Raw genomic sequence first — 24,607 nt, forward strand, 5'->3', positions numbered from 1 at the left:
GAGAGCTCTCTAAGTCTGCCTGCCTGAAAAGATTGCACAATTCCAGCTGCCTGCAAGTCTGTGGTTACGTACATTATAATGTAGCAATTTTGGCAATGGGTATGTTTTGCAGGGATGTTTTTCCTTGTTGGACAGACAGAGGCTGAGCCCCACGTTCCTTAATCAGGGCCTCTGTCATCTTAAATTCTTTTTCTTCTGTCAGGGCAATTGTTCACAAACTAAAACCTGAAGCCCAGAATGTATATTTTCAAGAATGTATAATTATTTTCACTCTGAAATTTGAACTTGAGTTTGTCCTGTTTCTGATGTGGGGCACCAAACTGTTTTTCTGATTGTGTGTTATGTTGAGGGACTTTGCTATCAGACCACCTTTACACCGTCCATTTATCCCGCTCCTGAGCCAGCCTCAGCCCTTTGTTTCAAGTCTGTAGAAGCTGCATGTTCAAACACGAAACAGACTCTTTTCTTCATTAATGTCTCCCATATTTCTATTGGTCTGACCCTCTTGGTTACACACTACTGGACACTTGCCATAGATTTACAGGAACAGCACATAAATCAACATTGAGCAATCATAAAGCATGCACTGTGCACAAAAAGGATTTTTCCTGAACATTTATTCTGTAAACACAAAATCTAGTTCCTTTGCCAAGGAAGATTAAATGTAAATCTTGCATTTTAATGTAAAGAAGTGAATGTGAATGCCTTTGTAACAAGTTTTTCTTACTCATTTTTACAGTATTTCAGGACTTGATAAGAATGTTTGCACTGAAGCTTCTCCTGTACCAACTTACTGTTCACAGTAATTCTTCTGTGTGTCTCAGTTACATATAAACACACATTTCCTGATTGAACAGCAAAGTAAGGCATGCTTGCCTGACTAAACCTGTGGCATTTTCTGCCCACGCTTCCATTACTGTTCAGGAAAGCTTTTCATACTTGCACTGGAAACAAGGCCAGTTCAATTATTTCCAGAGCCCTCTTCATTCATGCCATTGCTCAGCTGCAGCAAACAGCTCAGTGGTGCCCTGCCAAGTGCTCTGCTTCCTCCTGTTCCATAACTCTGCCCTCTGTGCCTCAGCCAGCCCAGGCCCCTACAGTGCTCATCCACAACAGATGCACTTACACTGACCCCTGACTGAAAACACACTGCCAAACACCCTCTGCCATCAGCTGCAAGACTCTGAATGGCAAACAAAGGCCACCATTGGTGTCATCTTGGTAAAACCAGAGTTTTACTTACTTTGCCATGAAGTTGATGCAGGAGAGAATGTAGCTCACAGACCAACAAACTTCTTCCAACCATGTTAACTTCAGGTATGGCAGCAGAACACAAGGAGCAGCAACTACTCAGTGACAAGGTGCTAAAATACCATACAAAATCTAATGCCAACAAACACTAAATAATATGTGTACTCCCGTGTTTCTATTTTTCCCTGTCTACATATAAAAAGACATTTCTACGTGCACATTTTAAAAGGCTTTCAGTGAGCTGTTACAACTCAGAGAAAAGCTTTTACTGTCAGTCTGAAACATCAGCATCATTTCCCCTTGGAGTGAAAAAGCAGGAAAATCTGTTAGGAATTGCAATGAAGAAATGAGGAATGTACAAACTACTGTTAAAACAACAGTAAAACAACAGAAGTGTCAGACTGCGGCTCATACTGACTCTCACATGTGTCACCTCCATAAACCCTTTACTCTGTGTGAAGGCCAAGCACAAAACCTCCACCTCTCTTCCCCCATGCTGACCCCAAATCATTCTCATTATGTCCTTGTCTGTATCTCTTGAGCTCCAACTGTGGCTGCCTCCTCCTCCTCCCTTTCACTCAAGGAGATTTGTGTGTTAGAGGTGTTGTTGGAGAGGGCTGGTTGATGTTGCCCAGAGTGGTAGTGTCTGACACCCTGGAAACATTCAAGGTCACACTGGCTCTGAGCAACCTGATCCAGCTGAAGGTGTCCCTGACCATGGCAGAAGGGCTGTCTCCTTCTAACCAGAACTATTCCATGATTGTATTCCATCATGGGAATCAGGGTCCAAGGAAAGAGGAGGGAGATTGGCCTGAGTTTTCATACTGGGTAGCCTCAGGGTTTCCTTGGAGGGCTGGGTTTTGGCTGGAATGTTCATGGCCTTACAGACATGGGGGTATAATATATTCAGAGCTGGGGGTAGAAAATTACTCTTTCTGCAGCTCTGCCACCTCACAGGGAAGGCACACAAAGAGGAGCAGCCCATAGTGATTGCAGCAGTGTGACAGCACCATTCCTGAATGTGACTCCATAGGGCCACATTTAATTGTAATTAAGGGAAACCAAACTAGTTCTGTACTGACAGGCAGGAGTCAACAGGGAGACTTTGAAAGCTGCAGGATGCTCCTTTCCTTGACATAGCTGTCTTACAGTGGGTTCTCAGGAAAGTTCCTAATACATGAACAATTTTGGACACACATTGAAGAAATCTTACTTCCCAGCTTGCAAGACACAAATATTATTTTAAGGACCAATAATAATGAACAATGTGGCTTAAAATGTGATGTGCAGTGAAACACACAGTTTTGGCACCAGCTTTCCTCAGACCTCTCCCTGCTAGACATCATTAGGTCTACTCTGGGAAAAGCACAGCCACTCATTGCACCATAGCCCTGATTTCAGCTATTTAACGGGAATTTTTCAGCTTCCAGAGGGAAGCAGGATAAAAGGCAAATACCCAGTTTATGTCAAAAACTTTCTTTATTAAAAAAAAAAAAAATTAAACCTCTCCTATTCAATAAACTATACATTGTATTCTTGTGATTCAGTTCACAAAATCATAAAGATATTGAAAAAAGTAAGCTGTTGGCAACCACTAATGACACTGAAGCTTGAATCATTGAAATGGGGCAGGTCTCACATCTCCATAGGTTTTGAAACAACCATTCCTTAGGATTTTTCATTTATCTGCTCCTTTTTATGTGGTAATTTAGGTATATTTCACCATTCTTGTATGAATGGTGAAATACCATCCAATCTTGTGGAGATTGGATTTTCCCAAATTTTAAATAGCCTGAGCAGAAATTGTAATTATTTATTAGTGCTTGCAAAAATAATCTGCCTGTGCTGTGTTCTGACAAATTAAAACTAGTCATTTTTTACTAGTTTTGAAGTAATCTAGATAAAGTCACTAAGGTCTTGTGAAAGTAACTGAAAAAATACCACATACCTTTTCCTCTCAGGTGGCCCCACCTGTGCCTCAACATGTTACCATCCTTCAGACAAACAGAACAGCAGAGATGTGATCCAAAGGAGGTTAAGGCAGGTGATAGCAGAAGATACCCCTGCACATTACTTCCAGCATGGCAGAGCAGGACATGATTGATCTTTGTACAGACCCAACTACTTATGCAGCTCATCATGTAAATACCAAACATAAAATTGAGTTAGAAGTTTGATCTAGCAACATGACATGAGAAGTATTTATGGCAGATGACAAAGGTAAGGGGTGGTAAGATGGCAGGTGACAAAGGCAAGGCAGATGACCAAGGAAATGTTAAAAGGTATTAAGTGAGGATGCCCTTATGTAAGTTCTTCCTGGATCTCATCCTACAATGATTTCAAGAATAGCTGAAGTGTTTATAACCAAACAATGCAAAATGCTATAGCTGCAGCCTTTCTCCTATATCACTTCTGAGCAGAACAAAGATGACAAGCACAACGTCCCCCTTCCCCTTGGGCTCCTCTGTGGACTAAAATTCTTCTTATGCTGTGGTCTGAGGCACTTGCTCTGGCAACAAAATGGGAAAAACAAAACAAAACAATAAAAAATCCTGCAGAAATGCAATATAAACTTCCTCCCACCTACCACTCCTCTCCTGTATGCACATCAGCATGGCTTAAGGAAGGAAGTTTATTACACACACAGCAGAACAGCCCTGGAAAAGAGCACCTAGGTGTTTTTTTTCCCTCCTCTGTGAGAAAGAGCAGATGGAATGAGAAAAAAATGTTAAGATTACATGTCTCAATCCTGTGAGATGAAAGGAAAGGATGTGTATAAACAGCAAATATGTAAAATGGTGAACCTTTAATGTTTTTCTTTGTCATGTATAAACAAAATACTTTTACAAAATGAGTCAGCAACTGTCAAGTGTTTGGTTTTATGATTGCACTCCAAATTATTAATTGATTACTGACCAAATGCAGGCTAGAAGAACTCAGGGTCATTTCTGATAGTCTTACAAAGGCACAGCAAAGACAAAGCTAAACATAAATAAAATACTGTATTAGAAACAGGAATCATGTTGTAAGAAATATTCACATGGTTTCATAAAGAAAGAAAAATTTAAAGATGCAGTCTTTGAGAATTAGATACAACATCTGGATAAGGCTGAAGTCCTAGCTGTTTGTTATCTTTCAACTTCTGTACTATAATTCTGGCAAATTCCTCTCCTTGGCTGTCTGAAGTATCAAGCAGTTGTCGTACTTTTGATGTCCTTGTAGGTTTGGTGCTTATAAGTTCATAATCTTCTTTCATGAGTAAAAATCTTGATAGAAGAGCATCCAGTGATTGATTCAAACATGCTTCAGTCATCTGATCAATAATTTCTTCTCTTTTACTTTGGATCCACTGATGAGCTACATTCTTTTGTATGGTTTCCAATACAAAATCTGAGATTGGAAAGGATTAGAAAAAAGGAAGGGATGGTAACTGTCAACAGATATTGCCACAGAACAAAGAACAAGCTGAAAAAAACCTGTTAAAATGATCCAATTTGACAAATTTAATGGTTAGAGTATTTATTCTATCTGAATTACAGAATAATTTAGGTTAGAAGGGACCCTCAAGGAAGTGATCTGATGTAATGGCCTGCTCAAAGCTGAGCCAACTTCAAGGATAACTCAGGTTGCTCAGGGCCTTGTCCAGCTGAATTTTGAGCATCTCCAAGTGTTGGTACTTCTGCAGCCTCCATGGGCACCCTGTTCCAGTGTTCAACCCGACCTGGTACTAAAAAGAGACAGGTGGTAAATTCACTTTCCAGGGGGATTTTTATTGAAGATTACTGAAAACATCCCTGTGGTTTCCTGGAATTTTTCTTAAGGTGAGGTTTCACACAGTGAAAGGGTGTTGATTCTCATATTTTCAGGAGAGGGATGATGCAATAGATCTTTAAAAAGTTGCATGTTATTGTGTGGCCCCTCAAAAAATATACCTGAAAAATTACTCATTGAAGTTTCCTCTTGTTAAATTTTGTGTTAACTTTTAACAGGTATTTGATACATAAAAATACAATGTAGTGGGCTCCCAACTAACACGGAGTATCATTACAGGTAAGATGCTGACACAGTTGCTGCTTCTCTCAGCCCCACCATTGCTAAATGGAAGACTGGAAAGCCTAAAAAGTGAGAAGTGACAGGCAACAAAGTGACTAAGTTTGAGCTAAGTTTTCCTCCTGTTCTGCTGGACTGTAGCACTGCAACTGCAGTAGGAAATAGAAATACTATGAGCAGAGGGAATGGGATAAAGAAGACTGATGGCAGCAGGAATCTGATTAGGAGGAGAGAAAAAAAGCTAGAAGGTACAGGTACCTGTACTTGGCCACATTTTACACTGTTTTTTGCTTACTTTGTAATGTAAGTCTACAAGGACAGAATTACTTAATTTTGCACTCTTAATTTGCAATGTTTTGTTTTCATGTGCTGGTGGGTAACAGTTCCAGTTTCCATTTCATACAGACAGACATTCAATGTCAGAACATTTATTGTGGGTGTTGAGTCAAACAGTGTTTGCTGTACCTGGAGGAATCGGCGATGACCGCAGCACATGGGATGCAGAACTTGGGGCATCTGAAATACCCCTGGCAGGTGAGAGACCAGCACTGTATGGATGCACAAGCAATTTGGCACTCTGAGTTACAGAGAGATTTTCATCTGTGCTCTGGCTGCTAAGAGAGTGTAGACATCCAGAATTTCCATCTTAGACAAAAAAAAAAAAAAAAAAAAAAAAAGACAAAAAAAGACAAAAAAAGACAAAGAGAAAAAGAACAAGCTGTATTACTTCTGTGTACAAATAAAATACTCCCATCGGAGACTACTTAGAGCAGTTTCACAGAAGTCATAAACCAACTACTTTTATATCATATGCAACAGATTAGTCCTTATACTCAAATTCTGGATACATTATGTCCCTCGTATTTTACCAAGGCTTGACTATGTTATGGGGTCCTGCTTTATTTTAAAGAAATAGGAGTATATGGGAGTATAAATCTGGTAGATGTGAACTTCAACAAAAAAGCTCTTCATAGGGACTAGAAGAATAAAATAAATCCTTTGAGTATTTGGAAAGGTCACTAAAAGTCAGCAGGAAAGCAGACTAATTTATTTTGATGAAGTTTGGCAATGTAACAAAGATGAAAATATTAAAATAAAGATTCAGATGGGGGAAAAGGACATGAAGAGCAGTGGGAGAAGGTAACATTCAGTGGGAGGCCAATGGAAGCTTTTTGTAGTCCATCAAAACAGGATATGACTTCATGAAAGCTTCATGTAAACTTTTGCAAAGAAAAGTAAAAAGGATTTCTATTGGGGGGAAGTTGAACAGTTTCTAGCTTTACAATTTTTTATAGTGGAAATGGTGATGGATATGAAAGCAGCAGTTGCAATAACACAAGGAGCAGGTAACAAAGAGCTGGTGAGAAACGAACTACAGGACATGTGCCTAGCTCTGCAAATAGCTCTGATTAGACTTTCACAGTGTCACTTGATAAAGATACAGTAACTAAGACGTTAACCAAGAACCAGAGATGCAAAAATTCACATGAGCATCTAAACACAGTGAGGTAGCCCCATGGACAACTCGAGATTACCTGTCCAATGGGGATATCTGAAGTTGTATTCCCAGCTCTTTCTTGACCTGTAGAAGAATATGTCTGTAAGTACACAGAGCAGGAATAGGAAAATGTGGAAGAAACTCCATTCCCAGTATTTTAAAATGATGGACTAGAACTCATAGTAACTAGTATTTTATTTCATGAACAAGGCAGAAAGTTGGGCAGAGCTATGTACTGTGAAGCAGCAGATATTATCTACAGCATGAAAAAGGGATTAGGAGACAACACTGTGAGTGAAAGATCATTTCAGGAAAGAATCCCAAGCAGCTGTGCTGGCATGGTATACATTTTTAGACGCACAAATTTAATTTCATAACATAAAGACAAAACTACAGGGTTTGTACTGGTATGAGAGAATGAGACCAGTGAACACAGCATAAGAAAATGCAATCATAAAATCACACCATCGTTTCCATTGGAAAGACCCTGAGATCATTGAGTCCAGCACTGCCAAGTCCACCACTGCCCCATGTCCTGAATGCCATCCAAAAGGATGTCTATACATCCTTTAATACCTCCAGGGCTGGTGACTCAACCACTTCCCTGGGCAGCCTGTTCCAATGCTTGACAACTCTTTCCATGAAGAAATTTTTTCTAATATCCAATCTAAACCTCCCTGGCACAACTCAGGGCATTTCCTCTTAGCCTACTGCTTGCTGCTGTTGCTTGTCAGTTAAGAGGCCCCCACCAGGCCATAATCTTCTCTCAGGTAGTTGCAGAGAGCAAAGGGGCAAAATTTCCTCTCTGAGCCTCCTTTTCTCCATTCTAAACAACTCCCTCAAAAAAAATGCTATTGAGAGTTAGTCAAATGTTATTCAGAAAAATCCAGATTGACTCAAGTTACTCAAAAAGAACCTACATGACCTAGAAGAATGGAGTAACAGAAATAGAAAAAGAAGGAAAAATATGAGATAAAGACTTTCTGTTTCAAGCTGGGGCAAATGATTAGAAGTGAGATGAGGAATAAAAACAACCCCTAAGTAGATTATTCTGTAATGAAGGGTCTTGTGAGAAAGGAAAAATAAAATTCTTAGGTACAGTAAGTAAGGGGGATTTTGAAGACAAAAAAAGTTTGTCATGTCTCTCATAATACTACGTAGCCTTAATTCACTTAAGTCAGAACATTTACCAGGACTAGTTAGGATATTGCACGAATAAAGAAGTTTATTTTACAAAAGGATTTCAAAAGAGTGCATCCTGTTCATCTAGCAAAACAAACTATATTAAAGGATTACTCTGTATCAGAAATGAAATGGGAAGAGGGAAAAGAGCTGTTTAAGGAAATACCCAAGAAAAGCTCACTAGGGAAGGGGGAAAAAAAAGTAAAATTGAAAAGAAAGGCTGAAGGCTAGAAGACAAGTCTTAACTCTGAAGAAGCAATATTCTGAAAAAGTATTCTAAATGTATTGATGGAAAAAACAAGAATCTATAGTCATTAACTCAGCTAGACTCCATAGTCATTAACTTCTGCCTTCATGCCATGCCAAACTCCTCTCTTGCTAACAGCTACCTGGAATAGAATTTTCACCTAAAACAATTGCAGGTGAGTTTGAAAAGCAAGATGAATGTCAGTCTTGCTTCCCACTACAACACTACCTGCTGCAGCTATTGGCAAAGTAATAACAAACTCTCCTGCAGTAGAGTTTTGTAGGCACCATTTTTACAAGCTTTATAGTATCTATACATAAACACAATAAAGTGTGAGCAATGATTCTATAAAACAACCACCAGCTGACCAATCAGATTAATTGTACCAATAAATCAATAAATTTTCATTGATTCCCTCCACAGGCAGACACAACAATTCATAAAAGGAACCAGCAGCAAGAAAGGCTGATATTTATCATTATCTTATGTAATTACCCTTACAGTCCATGCTCATGCTCAAAGTAATATTCCATGTTCTAAAATTCATCACAACACACTTATTAAGCTAGGTAAATATGAGTTATTCTTCATCTTTGAGGTTTTTATGCTGTATAGATAAATGCTTAAGTTGAGGTACAGCCAAAGGACCCTGCTCTTGCTTTCTGCAGTAACTGGAAGTCTTCAAGGCTCCTGTAATTTTTTCACCCAAGTTCCTCCTGTATTTATACCTTTCTAGTACTCTGAGCAGAAGTTGAAAAATGTGTATGTGTTCAAACAGGAGCTGAAACAGGAACTGCCCGTGCTCTCCTACCTCTACCAGAGTATCTCTGGATCTCTGGTTTTGCAGCACTTCAGAATACTTTTTGATGACCTTTTTTTTAGCAGTGAAGTGAAAAGTCTTGTCTGCTTTCATACCCTTGGTCCCTGTAATGCCAGAGAACACTCTATTCTTTTGAAATATGTTTACATTCTGTCAAGGGAAGAAACTTAAATGCAGTTTTAGTTTCACAATGTGTTGCTATTCCACCTGGGTTCTATTGTATGCTTCTGATATCAGCAAAACCTCAAAACTGAGTTTTCTCAGGGAATTTTGCCAACTTTTATTCATTAAAGGGGACATCTACAAAAGGTCTGTGCAGATACTTTTGCAAAGCAGTCTATTAAAGACAGTTTTACTTACTGAATTAAAAATTATCTAGAAACTTGCACTAGAAACTTTGAGTTTACTCAGCTTCTAGAATGCCTTAAAATGTGTAGCCTTTTTTATATTCAGAACTAGTTAAAACAAAACAGAAACACCAAATAAGAACAAAAACAAACAAACCCAGTTAACTAAACTGCCAAGAGCCTGAAGAGACAAGAAAATGTTAGCTCTGCACTCACAACTCTGAATAGGAAAACTGAACCTGTGAGCTCTAAAGACTTCTCAGGTGACAGAAACAGAAAATCAGAGCTTAAAAGGGCTAGTTTTTTAACCAGAGAACAAAGTTTACAAAAGACATTTTTTTCCTGACATACAGAGACCAAATTTTCTACTACACAAATGCAATGTCACAGAGTGAATGTAAAGCTGCAATGGCAACTTAAATTTACACAAAGTCAAGAGTATCTCACCTGATGAGAGGATATTACACTGGGGAATAGACTTGAATTTTGATGTATCTGGAGGGATGCTCCGAAGGGGAAGTGCATCACACTCTATGGAGCTAGAATATGTTGGCTGAAAGAAATCCAGGTGTATATTGAACAGGCACATTAAACAAATATGAAGTTGCAATGTTTTTACAGAGATCTTTTCCATCACCATGTTTTCCCTGCTATCTAAATGCTCAATAGACAGCACAATTAAGATATGCTAAATCGGAAGAAAGAATGTAATCCCAATACTTATATATTTTCAAATATGACAGCAATTTTTTATACAAGGTTAACTACTAGTAAGAACCAAAAGCAACAGCATTAGGAATCAAAATATAAATACAAATCTATATTACCCTTTACAAGCAAGCTCCATAGAGGTGTAAAGGAGTAGCAGACAATCTCTTACTATTGGCAGGCATTGTGTGCATTCCTCTTTGAGGGGATCACAGACTCACAGAATATGTGGAGTGGGAAGACACCCACAAGGATCATCAAGTCCAACTGGTGGAGCACCCCAAGAATCATTTGCCCAATGGCACTGTGCAAACACTTAAACTCTGCTGGGCTTGGTGCTGTGACGAATTCCCTAGGGAGCCAGTTCCAGTACCTGTTTGCCCTCTGGGTGAAGAACCTTTTCCAGATATCCAACCTAAACCTCCCCTGGACAGCTCCATGCCATATTTAGAGCTTTCCCATATTTAGATGCCCTTCTAATTTCTGCATACTCACCCTTTTCTATCTTCAAATATATGGCTTTGCATTTGTTACACGCTGGCTCAAGTAATGTATTTTATGCCTTTCCTGACTGTACAGGAAGCTAAGTGCAGAACAGCTCCCCTTACCACCTTAAACTTCCTTTAACCTCTCAGGATGCTGACATTCCAAATGCAACACGCAAAGTATTTACCTTTTCAGGATTCAGAGGTATATTTAGAGGTATCTGCTCCACATTTGCTTTCTTTCCACTCTTGTAAATACTTTGTGATTCATATAGTGACTGGAAGAGAAATATTTTCCTGTATTAAATTTCTGCTGTAAGACGACAACCCCACACAAATGCATGTTTCAACGAGATACAAGATTAGAAAAAGGAAACTCACAAGAAATGACAAAGGAGATAAGACTCCTTTTAGAAAGTGAAAGTCACCAACTAACTTGACCAACTCAAGTTAGTTGACTGTGACAAAAGCCACTTACCTTTGATCTCTTTAAGAGAAGTACTGCTTCCAGCATAGCTATTTCATCAAATGTTCGCAGAACTGGCTCCAGGTCTATTAAACATTCTGAACAAAGCAAGAGTACTTGGTGAATGGTTTGAAGTAGAAATCAAGTTGTCACTGTACTGAAGTGTCTTTCTTACATTCACAAAAATAATTTTTCTATTGGCACATATCAAACCACTTATGCTGCTAAAACAGAAGCTGCTTGCTTCTCTTAGAACAGTTCACACCGCCAAAAGAAATGTGTACCACAAGAGATCCAGAATAATGCTGGCCTGGGATAATGCAAGTCTCACACTCATGGAATGGAGAGATTGGTGGTTTGCTGTGCTTTAAAGTAGCCCCATCACGCCTGATTAGCTGAATAGGACCCAAACACCATAAGACCTCAGAGTGGGCTGCTGTCTTCTCACTCCAGAGGAGGTGTTAAAGATTTATACCAGAAAAATAAACAAACACACCTCCAACACAGCAATATCCAGAACACATGCCTAAGGCATGAGGCAGGGCCAGAGAAGATGGGATAGTCAAAGCACTGACTTATCACACCCAGTGAAACCAAATGACACTGGCCTCAGTGTGTCTGTGTTCCTATGCTACAGTAATTGCTTAAGTTCCCCATCAGTGAGCTGCACTTCCCCTAATTTTGCAATAGTTTTGCAACTTCTTCTTTCCTTTTATGATAGTAAAGTAGTGGCAAAAGCAACATGGTTTTTTTTTTCAAAGACCATCTTACTACACACATGGCACTAAAAAGAGAATCCAAGTTAGCCCACACTATAGTACATAGGCCAGATAATTTTCCCTTCAGTATGACCACATACTTAAATTACTATTTTTTTTTGTTAATTGGCATAGGAAAACAAGAATGCATATGGAAATGTCAAAATGTGTCTATTTTTTATTTTAGAAAATATTGTATTAAGATACATTTCTTTGCTTAGAAAAAAAATCCAGTTCTTGCTTGATAAAGGAGATGCAACAATTAAAGTGTCAGTGAAAGATTTACACTGAGATGCAAATACAAGCTGAAGTCACTACAACTAATCTGATGTGCAGTGGTTCATTGGTCTTGGTTGGATGCTCATAAATCCCACAGTACTCATTTTATACTTCACTTCTCCCATCCCCTCTTAAAAAAACCCCAAATTATCTTCAACAATAAACAAAAACCTCCAAACACAAGTAGTTAAACAAAACATGCTCCTTTTTTACAAGTAAATTAAGAGATGGTAAATACAAAAGACTCCAACAGCCAATCTGGTTTTATGGCACACACATAATTCCATTCGTAAAAGTTTATTTACAGACATGAAGGAAGCAGCCAAGCACTTTATGATGTGCAGCAGGACCAAGCACATAGATCTCCTGACATCTTCAACACTTCCCTTTCAAGACTATAGTCTTGCACTATAAGTACTATGTTCAACATAAACCTGGCAAGGTAAACTCACTTGAGAAGGATGGTCTTTCATCAGGGTTTTGTGCCCATCCACTTTCCATCAGCCTTATGATCAGCCCTCGATGAGGAATGTCCATTGATAGACTTCCCTCACTCAAGTCTAGTCGCTGTCCTTGTGACACGCTGTACATTATCTGCAAGGGGTTTATAACTTCTGTCAAAACAGACATTGTGAAGTCATTAGAAATATATGCAATATAAAGACCTCACTGTATAGGAGAAGTAATTCCATTTGCACACACAGAATGTAAATAATAAGGTTACATTTCTTGATTAGGAAAAGGTATTCTTAATTTATGAAACAACACTGTAATTGAAAAAGATACTAAAAATATAGTCTAATTTGAAAGTGTTCTTCAATAAGTTTAAAAGTTGAATTATTAGAAAGTAACCCCTATAATTAAGTCCCCAGGTTTCATGTTTAACCTCTAGGTAAGGCATGAAAAATAAAGGAAGACATGGTCTTACCTTCAAATGGCTGTTTCCTTGACATCACTTCCCATATGATAACTGCATAGCTGTTTACAGTATAAAAAGTACAGAAGATGTTATTTTAGACTACAGACAGTTAACAACACAATATACTCAGCTTTACATTGTATTTAAAACATTTTGGTAAAATGATCCTGTAAGCATGCATGGGACTGACTATAGCTAACTAAAATGTTGACATGAATATATGAAAACTAGCAGGTGAACTCATCTTGAACTAAATAATACTATTAGGTACAGACAAAATCCATGGCATATAAAGTCCTATTCCAAATCTGTATCAACTTGGCTCTGCTAATATATTGTGAATTACGTACATGGAGTTTAAATCTCTGCACACAAATTAAAGTGAGCCCCAGAGAGCCAACTGCTCTGTCCTAACTGCAATATTCTGGCATCTTCCCAGTATGGACTGACATTCCCTGACATTCCCAAGGGAAGCTGGATATTAGCAGGGAGGATGGCTTTGAGCCACAGCTCTATCCCAACACATCCTCACAGAGGCAGGCAAGATACAAACTTGCACTTGGGACACCCACTCCAGCTTCTTCCCTCCCCATATATGCTTTCAACACCTGCAATCTTCTCCATAGGGAGAGATGTCACTTACACACAGCATTCACTTTCCAAAAAAGACACTTGGGAAGACTACTCTGAACTAATGCCACAAGGTGTAACACACATGTGGCTTACTCAGTGACCTTCTTTTCCATTCACACCAACAGGAATGGCAAGGGGTTCAGTGAACACAAACTTGCCCCATCTTTAGTAAACTAGTCACTTCAGTCATCAGGATATATTAGAAAGTGGTAACTTTAAACAACTTTGTAATTTAAATAAGGTTAGCAGATTTCATATAAAAGCAGCATTGAATTCTCAGTCCTTCTCTGCAACTTTTCCTTACAGACTCTACCATATCTGAATGAAGCTCTATTCCATGAAAAGATCCCAGTATTAATCACAGCACTGCATTCAAGTATCCGGTTCTGGATTTAGAAAGGACAATCCAGGCTAAAGCTTCAGTGCTTCCATAACTTCAGAATGCACTCAAGGTGCTGACAAGGGTGTATTTCCATGTTTTCAGTCCAAGTCTTTATAAGCACTGTGGCAGTGTCATTCCAGAAAATAACCACCATGATCAACTGCTGCTAAGGCTTGCTCCCCATCCTTGGTATGAATGTACTGAGCTTCCTTCCTACATCACTAAGAATACCAAATTTTGCATACAATTACATTAGTTACATGAACTGCCTTAAAGCACTGTACCATTTGACAGCTACCAAATAAGAATTCAAAAAAATAAAGCAAAAACAAATAACTGATGTCTAAAATCAAATCATATAAACGGATTTTTTCTATTTACCCTTTTTCTATTTACATTTTAACATTCTTCAGTGATAAAATTTACTTATGTAGCTTTTAACAAAAGCAGTCCTCCTTGTTAGAAAAGTCTGCTTTTGATGTATTCCTGGCAAATCCATGCAATTGGTATAGCAAATCATCCTTTTTGTAGAAGTTAAGGTGATTGATTGTTGTTTAAATAATTTGTTTCTTTAAGAAAGTTCCTTTCTCACAAGTTAGCTTCAGTATCTCAGCAACACTCAGCTATGATCAACTAATTTGACATCCAGAAAATATCCAGCTATTTAACAATATCTTTCATTCAGTTTGGAATCTCTCTACAGTTAAAGATTATTTTCTCAGTTCTACAACACTGCAGCATTCCCTTTTACACTATTCCTGTTTTCCTTTCTTATTTCTGCTTTGTAGCATCTCCTGCTCATAGTGAGCATGGAACCTCCTGTGTGGTGTTTCTGGTGGTTCTTCACTGTCTCTACACCTTCATGTCTTCCTGCCTTGAACACCTCTCTTTCTAATGTTGTCTCAGTCTCTCTTCTTTCCTCTCACATAATCTCTTTCCTTCCTAATTTATCTGGTTTTTATGCCCTTCTGATGTGTTCTTATATTTTCTCCAATTTGGTTGTTATTCCTCTGAAAATATTATTTTCTTTCTAAGAAATATTTGTCTTCTTCCTCTCCACCCATTCATTAAAGCTGTCAGTCACCCTTTCTTTCCTCTCAATACACCTTGTTTTCTTTTCAATGTTTTCCTTATCCATATCTTCTCATCAAAGGGTAAAGAAAGCAGGTGTGTTGTCATCTGGATGGGATGTCAAGGAACTTCATGTACTTCTTAGGGTTAAGGGATAATTAAGGGAAACAGTGGTTTCCCTGGAAGTCAGTAGGACCCTCTGAGCCTGAGTCATCTCTCACCAAGATATAACCATGTCAGAGATCAGTGAAGGTAAAGGTGGCAGACTGCACCAGAATGATGTGACAATATGACTTTGTCACAGTGATTGGCAAGTTCATGCCTTCTCAATCTTCCTTTACACATGATAATTCCTCCCACAATTCTTAACATAATCTCTGAGCTCCCCAAACCATTTTAGACCAGCCTATTTTAACTCCAATATCCTCAGAGAGATTTCCTTCTGTTACATGGGTCACCCCTACTCTATTTACTATTCTACTACTTGTACTCAGCCAACACAAAACTACCACAACTTTCACAAAGTAAATTATTCCTTAACAAGATTACTGTAACTGGTTTCTCCAACCCCACTATCCTGTTTTTATCTACCTCCTTTCCAAAAATACATTTTCTTCTTTCCCCCAAGTACATTCTGAAATTATGTTATTTGATTACACAAATTTTAAGCGTAACATTAACTTGATGGTGTGAATGGCTTTCTTCTTTTCTGATTTGTATGTGTATGTTCATTTACAGAAACTAGTCCCCCACCCATTTCTGTAGTCTCAGCTTAGTTTTGGAGCATTACACTTGTCACAGCACAAAAGTCTTTAAATCCAGCTATCACTCAATTCTTCATTTCCCAATTCATTCAGCCTATATAGCTGTGATATTATCATTGAAAATAATAGAATTGCTGAGAATATGCTAAAATCTAAGTTCAGTGAATCATATCTGAGCTCAGATTTCAAGCCCCACTAGAGATCAACAGGAGTTACCTGTAGATGTCATGTTTCACACTTGCCCGGGTTTTCAGACTGGGGTTGTAATCCTCAGGTGGCATGTAGACAATTGTCCCTCCTTCCGGCAAGGAGGACTCGCTTCGGGACTGGGATGTGGATATGACACGCCATTTGGACATGCCAAAATCTGCAATCTGCAAAGGTCAAATCAATTGTTCTGAGAAGAAAAACCGGTTTTATCTGATGACAGTTGCTAGAAATTCCTGAAATACACCCAAAAAAAGGGGTCACCCAAAGCTCTTAACCTGACACACAAAAAGTATGTGGTTCTCCTAGCAACAGGGAACATCAACTCCAGTCCATAAAGCATTCCCAGGTCCTGACTCATGCTATACCTATAGCACAGCCCTAACCTGCTCTTTTAAGGAAGGACTCGTGTACACTATGGATGAGGAATCTGCTGTAGATAGCTGTGCCATATGAAGAAAATCCCTTTCTTATGATAAAAAAAGCAAACAAAAAAATCATTGATTACTTGTAGCTCCCTGGTTGTGAAGAAAGCACAAGTTTAGTATAAATCGCAGTAGTTGTACATAAGTCAGCTTGCTAATATCCAAAGGCAGTTCTTCTCACAGAACAATTTTAGGGCACTTCACCTCACTCCCAAAACTATGTATTAATCCTGAATTAATAAATTTGATATTCTGAAATTCTGTGCTGCAAAAAGTTGCTGAATATTTTCTTTACTGTGCACTCTGGAGCCTTGCTCCTTTCTACACAATACAGTGCATCTACATGAAGAAGTAACTGACTTCCCTTTACATCCTCAGACATCCATAAGCCAGGGCACCAGATGTCTGATTAGGTTATGGATAAGGAGAGAGACACTTAGCAGAATGCCCCTGCTGACTGAGCTGCAGTGTCTGGCATACATGGGAGATAAGCACCCAGCTACCAGCTCTGCACTTGTCCAGCATCTGCACAACAGCAAAAACATTTTCAACAAAGACGCCTGTCAAGCACTAAGGCAGTTAAGACAACAGAAACAAGCTTTCTGAAGAGCATACATCAAAATCCACAATGAAAAGTAACCTTTCTTCTCTACAACTCATTCTCATCAAGCCTTCCTCATTGTAATTGGTCTTAAGTCTTGCTCATTCAGTAGATCAGAGACAGTCAGAAGCACCCTGCAAACGCTGTGACTTTTATACATATGCAGTATCTCTTCTGTGTGGCATGCATGATAAACCTTGTTTGCATTTCCTGTCACTGTACTGGCTTAGAGAATCTTGCTTCACTTAAAACCCCAAGGACACTCCTTACAGGAGGCAGGGCAGGTATGCAAGAGTTCACCTCTTCCCTTCCAGTGCCTCAGCAAAGAAACTGTTCAGATATGATCAGGCAGAGCACCAGGCCACACCAAAGCTGTTAGGGATTAAAAACAGAGTGGATAAAAAAATGACTTGTACTAGCTCCCTGATCAGGTTTATCAGGAAGCTCGGGAGATGGCAATACCAGCACAACTGAGTGGGAGGAAGCATGACCAGCTGAGGGTGTGAGCAGAGACAAAGTCATGTGAGGCACTTTGCTGCCAAGAAAAATTTCTGTGCAGTGGAGAAAGAAGAAACCAGCAGTGGATCTTTGCTCAAAGGAGTCATAAAGAGAGTCAACTTACAGTAGCAACTAAAACATTCACTTTTCAAGTATAAATTTAGTGCAAAATATCTTATTTCTATTTACTTGAGTAACATATTCTATCAGTTATAAAACCAGATCTTTTTAAAATAACAAGAAACAACAAAAACTCTTGCAATTATGGAAGCACCTAAACATTTTGTCAGAAGTACTTTCAGTCTCTTTTTCACACCACGACAGTGATATTTTTACATGCAGAATTAAAGTTTGTAATTACTGATACTTCTGCATGTATGTTTGCTTGTTCTAAGGAGCTTCACAAAAGCCACCTTGAAACATAGTAAGATTTCAAAGTTTTGCTCTGCATGTTCTGTTACTACCCCTACAGAACAGAAATGTCCATATTGCATGGTAAGTATCAAATGGAGCATTAACATTTGAACTTGACCTACTGCCTATCAGAAGTAACTTGTCAGAGCATCTCAGGCAAGAACACTTTCTGTTTTCTTCTCAGGAAGGGCCAGATACAGCTAGCCTTGGAAGGCCGACAAACAAGAGTGTCACCACTATTGAGTATCAGCTACTGCTACAGCAGAAACAGCCTAACTTCTGTCTTCCTGGTCTTTTCAGACAGATAAAATCCACAACTGAGTAATACAGAGTTTCCAGAAGAAATACTCCAAAGTTCTGTCTGCAAGGATAGAAATAAAAATCCACCATACAATTACATCCTCTCTGTAAGGCCACAACCTCACCCTTCCTCCTCTACAATAATAAAAACACTTTCACTCATTCTGCATGCCGAAGAACATAAGAATTAAATAATCCTACCTTGACATGAAACTCATCATCCAACAAAATGTTCTGTGTTTTTAAGTCATGGTGCAGCAATGGAGGATTCATGTTGTGCAAATAGTTTACTCCCAAAGCAATTTCATAAAGAATGCGGAATCTCAGGCACCAGGGAATGTCAGGATATATATCTTTCTGCCAAGATAAAACCACAAAACCAGAATATAATCCTCTCTTCTAACAGCACACACAAAGACTTCTTTTATAAAAAGAAGAAGAAAATTACTTGGGCAAACAATAATCTTTTAAAACATACAAACTCCTGAAAAAATTGTAATGCTCAAATTGTAATGGTCCATTAAGACTCATTAGCTGTTAAAGAAACATTATCAGCCTATTCAAAAAAATAATAATTATGCAGTGCTATGTTTCCGTTCCCTAGCATTCACATAGTAGTTCATGATGTTGAACATTTACTACACCACGCATTCCTATGGAAATATGAATTACAGATGAACTTCTGCATCAAACTTGTAACCCACAATTTATGACTCCTACACAAAGAATGACAAAAATCATATCTGCAGCTGACACCGGGGAACAAAAAAAAAACTGTATTGAAACTATGCACAAAATACTACCTTTATAAATAATAATACAACAAGAAAAATGTTGTAAAACTCAACTGAGGTCTCAGAAGTTATATTGACACTAATGCCTTTACTAAAACCACAATTGAGCTCTCTAGGCATGAGATGTGTATTGATTAAAGGTAGAGAAGAGAGTTTAGTGCTATTGAGACACAACTGCAGTAGCTTTGCCTTAGCAACACTGCTCAGGCCAAACTAATGGGAGCAACTGAGAGTTCAGCACAGGAGAAGTTACTCAAAGAATAAGGTCTGGTAGAAATAATCATACTTGTTTATATTAGCAATATTTAGCTTCTATAATTGAAAGTAAAAATTTTCTTTTTTTTAAATATCCAAACTCATGGAAAAAAAATCAATATTTGTATTGGCAGTAATTCAGAAACCCAGACTGAAACAAGCATAAGTATTTCAGAATTTAATTAGAGAACAACTGAGATTTTTAAACTGTATGTAATAATTCAACATAAAAACTTGTTATAGGTCACAACATTAAAGAAAAAATATCACAACATTAAGTCAGCTGAGTTTAGTTGTGGTTTTGAGATACAGAAGGTCTATCTGAGCACCAAAACTACTAGGGATACTGACTGTCTTCTAGCATGAAATATTATAAATAAAATATTTTACTATATTAATTAAGTATGAAGATTGCAATCTACTTGGAGTAGCCAGATATCATATTTAAATATCATATCATATCATATCATATTTACTTACCCCATGCAATAGCTGGTTTAATGACCCATTGGTCATGTATTCTGTTACTATCCCCAGAAATTCAGGCTCGTTGCAGATTCCCAAAATTGGCAGAATGTAACTAAACCTGGCTTTGTGTAATATCTCTGCTTCTTTTAGAAGGTGGTTTCTATCGCTTAAAGAAAACAAGCAAACAAATAAAATGCATTACCATACCAGTACTATGAAACTCCAAGCAAATGCTGGGGTCACTATATTCTCTGTCAATTCCTTGTATGCACCACATCTTCACCACTGGATTTCTACCATGCTGCTTTGAGAATAACACAGTGTAAGACAAATCAGAACCTGCAAATGCAGACAACACAGCTTCCCTGGTTTTGTTGTACCACACAAATTTATTTCCATCACACATTTCATCCATGTTTCCGATAAATAAGGATAAAGTTAGAACTTCCAGCTTCCACCATTCCTTGGAACCATAATGGTAACAACCAGCTGCATTTCTCCCACTTTACTGAACACCTTCAAACCCAACTTTTCACTCAAGCCCAATATTTATCTCCTAGAGAGTGGAGATTTTAATACACGATTCTCCAACCATTTAAATCTAGTCGACTCTAATGTACACTAATATACAGGGGCTAAAGGCTTTTGACTTCTGAAGGAAAGTAAGTTCTGTTATGAAGGAAAAAGAACAATTAACTATGCTTTTGTTTTCACATAAATTATCCCCTCAAACAGGTCCTGCTTTGAATTGCTCTATGGAAAAAACATCCCCTAGATGCACAGGAAGCAGGAATAGACCAGCCTCATGATGGGTGCCTTTGTATGCATGACTTTCACTGTGTGGATGCACTCTGTTACCTCAAACCTCCTCATAAATGTGGATTTGATGCATCATTACAAATTTAGGCCTTGCAGCATGTGGGTTTGAGAGGGTCAAGTTTTATTTAAGATTGAGTATGATTCCATCCCTGAAAACAGAAACCATATGGTATGCCTTATATCTCAAACAGTCTTGAAAAAAATGGGTTTGTTGTCAATGAGGATAGTTAGACCATAAAGCACAATTCAGTGAAAAAACCATTTATATCTTAGTGGAGACTGGTACAGGTACAAGTATATGACTAGGATATTCAAATACAGGACATTTATAGCACACTGATCCTTTGGATGTGAGCCCGTCTGACTCAGAAGCAATAGGGCTGTGCTGGGGCCAGGGCTATGCCCACCACGATTTGTTCAGCAGAGCACTGTGCTATGTGCACAGCACAGCTCCAGGGTGAGAGCTGGCTCAGGGCACACCCAAAAGCATCCAGGGCAGGCTGGAGCCATCAAGGTGGGTTTAGCACTCACAAAGAAAAGGCTGTCAGGATATATGGGGAAAAGAGGAACTCTTGTGAAGTAAAGCATGCAGTAGGAAATTCTGATTTAGACAGATATGAAATTAAGGTCCTTTTATCTGTGTGATGGAAAAAGACTTATAGGAAACCCCAGGAAATGACAGAAGTAAAAAAGCAGCCTTTGAGACAAGCATGGGATCAAAGAGACAACCCTACACCTTCCTCCCTCTCTCCAGAAATGACTAGGCCTGAGAAAGTTTGGGGTTTTCCAAGACAGGAAGGCACATTAGCATGGGATTCAGCTGTGGCTGGGAAATGAATTGCGCCATCCTGCAGTCTATTCCTGTGCCTGTCAGTCACTTCACCTTTGTCTGCTCCGTGCCAAAGGGCACTGAGTAATGCCTAAATGAGCACATTCCCACAACAGCTTCCCACCTGGCTTTGCTCTTTGGCTGGTCACATACCATATTCTGGGATGCACAGCACATGCTTCCCACTCGGGGAATTAATGGCATCATGAACTTATCCCTTTTCCTGACAACACTTACAGACTGGCATTTCATATTGCCTACTGCACAGCCAACAAAGCACTTGCTGCTCAGACTCGGGTATAATGGTTTTTTTATAACTTTCAGTCTTCTGACAGCATTTCTGGGCTTTGTGTGACATAGGGTGATGCTTTATCAAGGCTGACCTAGACCTAGAGGCTAGACAGAGTTAAGGCAGGTACTTATTAGAAGACCTCAATGGACACACCTTGGGCAGTACAAGAGCCCAGCCAGGGCTACATCCAAGATGAAAATGGTCACAAAATGGACAACAAGTCATGAGGTCTCTCACTTTTATAAGTTCTGGTCCATTAGCATACTGGAGTTAATTGTCCACTTATAGCTTTAGGTTATGAAGTCTGATCCTTTTTGTTTTTCTCTCTTCAGTCCCCGTTGGGCCTGAAATTTGGGTGGTTGTTCTTGGTTCCAAGCTAGGAAAAGAACTGTTTTGTCTAGCTTCTCTGTGAAGCGAGAGCTTACTATTCCTTAATATGAAGCTCAGAATTACATCCTAAAGCAGTACAGAATCTGAGAAATATAAAAGCTAAAACCTAAGGCATCATGGTAAGTGACTGAATTATTCTGATTACCTCACTTGGCCTTCTAATCATAATTTCACAGGTTAGATGTCCCACTAATCCAAATTCTTGAAAAGCTAAAATTAGCCTTGGCGTTTTCTTCTAGCTGTGTTCTGAGGATAAATGCTGTATTTCCAGCTGGGATTTAAGCAGACATTAAAAAAAAAAATCCCAGAACAAAAAATCCCCCACAACACCAATCAGTCAGTTCCCTCCCTCCCACAGCTTATCAGAAAACACAACATAACTGAGATTCCACTTCTGGCAAGATTTCAGAGATAAAGCCTGTGTATACACAAACCTGAGCAATAAGAGGTGAAAGACCTTAAAACAACTTGCCTTGTATTCAAGTATATTGAGTCACAAGACTAGAAGCCTTTCTGGGTGAAGCTGTCCTACCTAAAGGCCTAATACTACATCAAAGAAACTTGAGGCAAAAGCTTGAAGACAGCAAGATATGACTCAGAGGCAGGTTTACAGTCAGGTAGGCTTCAGACAGCCTAAGAAGAGGCAAATTTGCATTGATTCATTAACAATTTTAACTATGGGGACTGACTAAGACAATGACGAATGAAAAAGTACAACTTGCTGTGTTCTTGCATGGAGTGACAGCTCCTGTAATACACTGCCACTTGGGTACCTGGAAAATGGGGAACCCAAGTGCTGCATAGAAAACAGCAGCTTTGCAGGGGGGTCTACAAGCCTATTATTTTAAAACAGCTTCTCTCAGTACTATGAGATCTGGAGAAAAATAATAATTTTGCGTGGTCTCAGAGAAGTTTCTTCTAGAAGCAATCTCCAGTGGATAGAACAGTATACTCCCGATTTGCTTCTCTCTATGTAAACACCAAATCTACAGTAATCGCTGCACTTTAATATCCTGTGGATACCTCAGCAAAATGGTTAGCAACCAACAGACCCAGCAAGAAGCCAAACTCTGTCAATCTCACCTTGAGGAGGGCTCAAGGCGCACAGTGCAGAAGGGAAAAAACTCCAAAAGAAACAACTTATTGTCGCAGAGACCGAGACCAAAACCAGCCCTTTACAATAATCGAGAGTGAGGAAGCTCCGGGGCCGGTCCGTGTTTTTTCTTGGCCCAAGCTGAATCATCCTCGTGAAATCCCTTCTCCCCGTGGAATTAAAGCAAGGCTGCCTACCGAAACACCAGCATCTAACCCACAGACCTCAGAAACTCACTCCGGCATCCTGGACCGCCACCTCGCCCCTTTCTGGGGGCTGCCTCAGGGAAAGGCGGCTCGGCTCGGCCCTGGCCCCGGCGATGCCCCAGGCCGGCGGCCCCCTGCCCACCCCGTTACCTGTCTAGCAGCGGCCCCTGCAGGCATTTGAGGGCCACAGGGACCCTCCAGTCGGCGTGGCGGGCGGCGGACACGGTCCCGTAAGCGCCCCGGCTGATAAAACGCAAGTCCGGGAGTTTGCTGGAGGGGATGGAGGGGAGGCCGTAGCTGAGAGCGCCCGCCCGGCCCCCGCCGCCGCCATCCCCGCCGCTCATGCTCGCACTGCGCCGGGCTCGGCGGCGCCCGGAGCGCCGCTCCTCTGGCCCCACTCCCTCGCTCCCCCCGCACTCCCTGCCCCGCCTGCTCTCCTGGCCAGCGCTTCTCTCCTCCTTCTACCCCACCGACGAGCCACTTCCTCACGGAAAAGCGTCCCACGGCTCGCGGGTCGGGGAAGGCGGAGCAGCCGGGATGGGAGGAGCGAGCCGGGGGAGCGCGGTGCCGGCGAGTCCCGGAGAGCCGCGCCGGGGCCTCGCCCTCGGGCACCGCGGGAGCGCTGTGGCGGGCGGGCCGCGGCCCTCGGGCCGGGCATGGAGCGTTCCCCATCCCGTCAGAAGGAGCGGCCCCTGCGCTGGACAGGAGGAGGCATCCCGCTCCGTTCGGGGCGCGGGCGAGTTCTGCGCTCGAAAAATGATGCAGGATGCCAAAGCCGAGCGCAGATCGCCGCGGCGAATAGCTCACTGCGTAGAATCATAGAATGATGAGGGTTGGAAGGGGCCTTAAAGATCATCTAGTCCCAGCCCCTCTGCCAGGACAGGACGCACCTTCCACTAGACCAGGCTGCTCAGAGCCCCATGCGGTGTATACTCATTGCTCAAGAGAAGTGAGAAAAGCTTTGTCTCATGCAGTTGCTTATCTCCTCTGCTTTTGTCCTAGGAAGATTTTTCAGGATAGCGGCATTTCAAAAAGATAATTTCGAAATTTCCAGTAAGTGCAAGTTCATCCTTGCCCATGCTCATAGCGAGCTGCCAATGCTGATGCTCGGATGTATTTATGAGATCTTTATGTGAAGGTTGCGCAGGAAGCTTTT

At 40.1% G+C, this 24,607-nt stretch overlaps 1 protein-coding gene across 5 annotated transcripts; it reads right to left on the reverse strand.

Annotated features, from left to right (window-relative positions):
• Positions 1–2,736: 2,736 nt before the first annotated feature.
• On the reverse strand, positions 2,737–23,826 carry RIPK2 (receptor interacting serine/threonine kinase 2). 5 transcript variants are annotated; one of them, XM_058802961.1, is made up of 11 exons: positions 23,602–23,826; positions 19,835–19,988; positions 18,507–18,662; positions 16,077–16,234; positions 13,020–13,069; positions 12,544–12,705; positions 11,067–11,152; positions 10,777–10,866; positions 9,843–9,948; positions 5,767–5,946; positions 2,737–4,641 (listed from the first exon to the last, which is right to left on the reverse strand). In XM_058802961.1, exons 1-11 carry the CDS (start codon positions 23,793–23,795, stop codon positions 4,316–4,318), a joined length of 1,662 nt encoding a protein of 553 aa, XP_058658944.1. In that variant the 5' UTR covers positions 23,796–23,826; the 3' UTR covers positions 2,737–4,315. The 5 variants fall into 5 exon arrangements, with proteins under 5 accessions (XP_058658944.1, XP_058658980.1, XP_058658962.1 ...); XM_058802997.1 differs by having other exon boundaries at positions 23,470–23,649; XM_058802979.1 differs by lacking the exon at positions 23,602–23,826 and adding an exon at positions 23,236–23,572.
• Between the last annotated feature and the right edge of the window lie 781 nt (positions 23,827–24,607).

This window comes from Ammospiza caudacuta, chromosome 1, assembly GCF_027887145.1.
Source record: "Ammospiza caudacuta isolate bAmmCau1 chromosome 1, bAmmCau1.pri, whole genome shotgun sequence".
In the NCBI taxonomy this organism is placed as follows: domain Eukaryota; kingdom Metazoa; phylum Chordata; class Aves; order Passeriformes; family Passerellidae; genus Ammospiza; species Ammospiza caudacuta.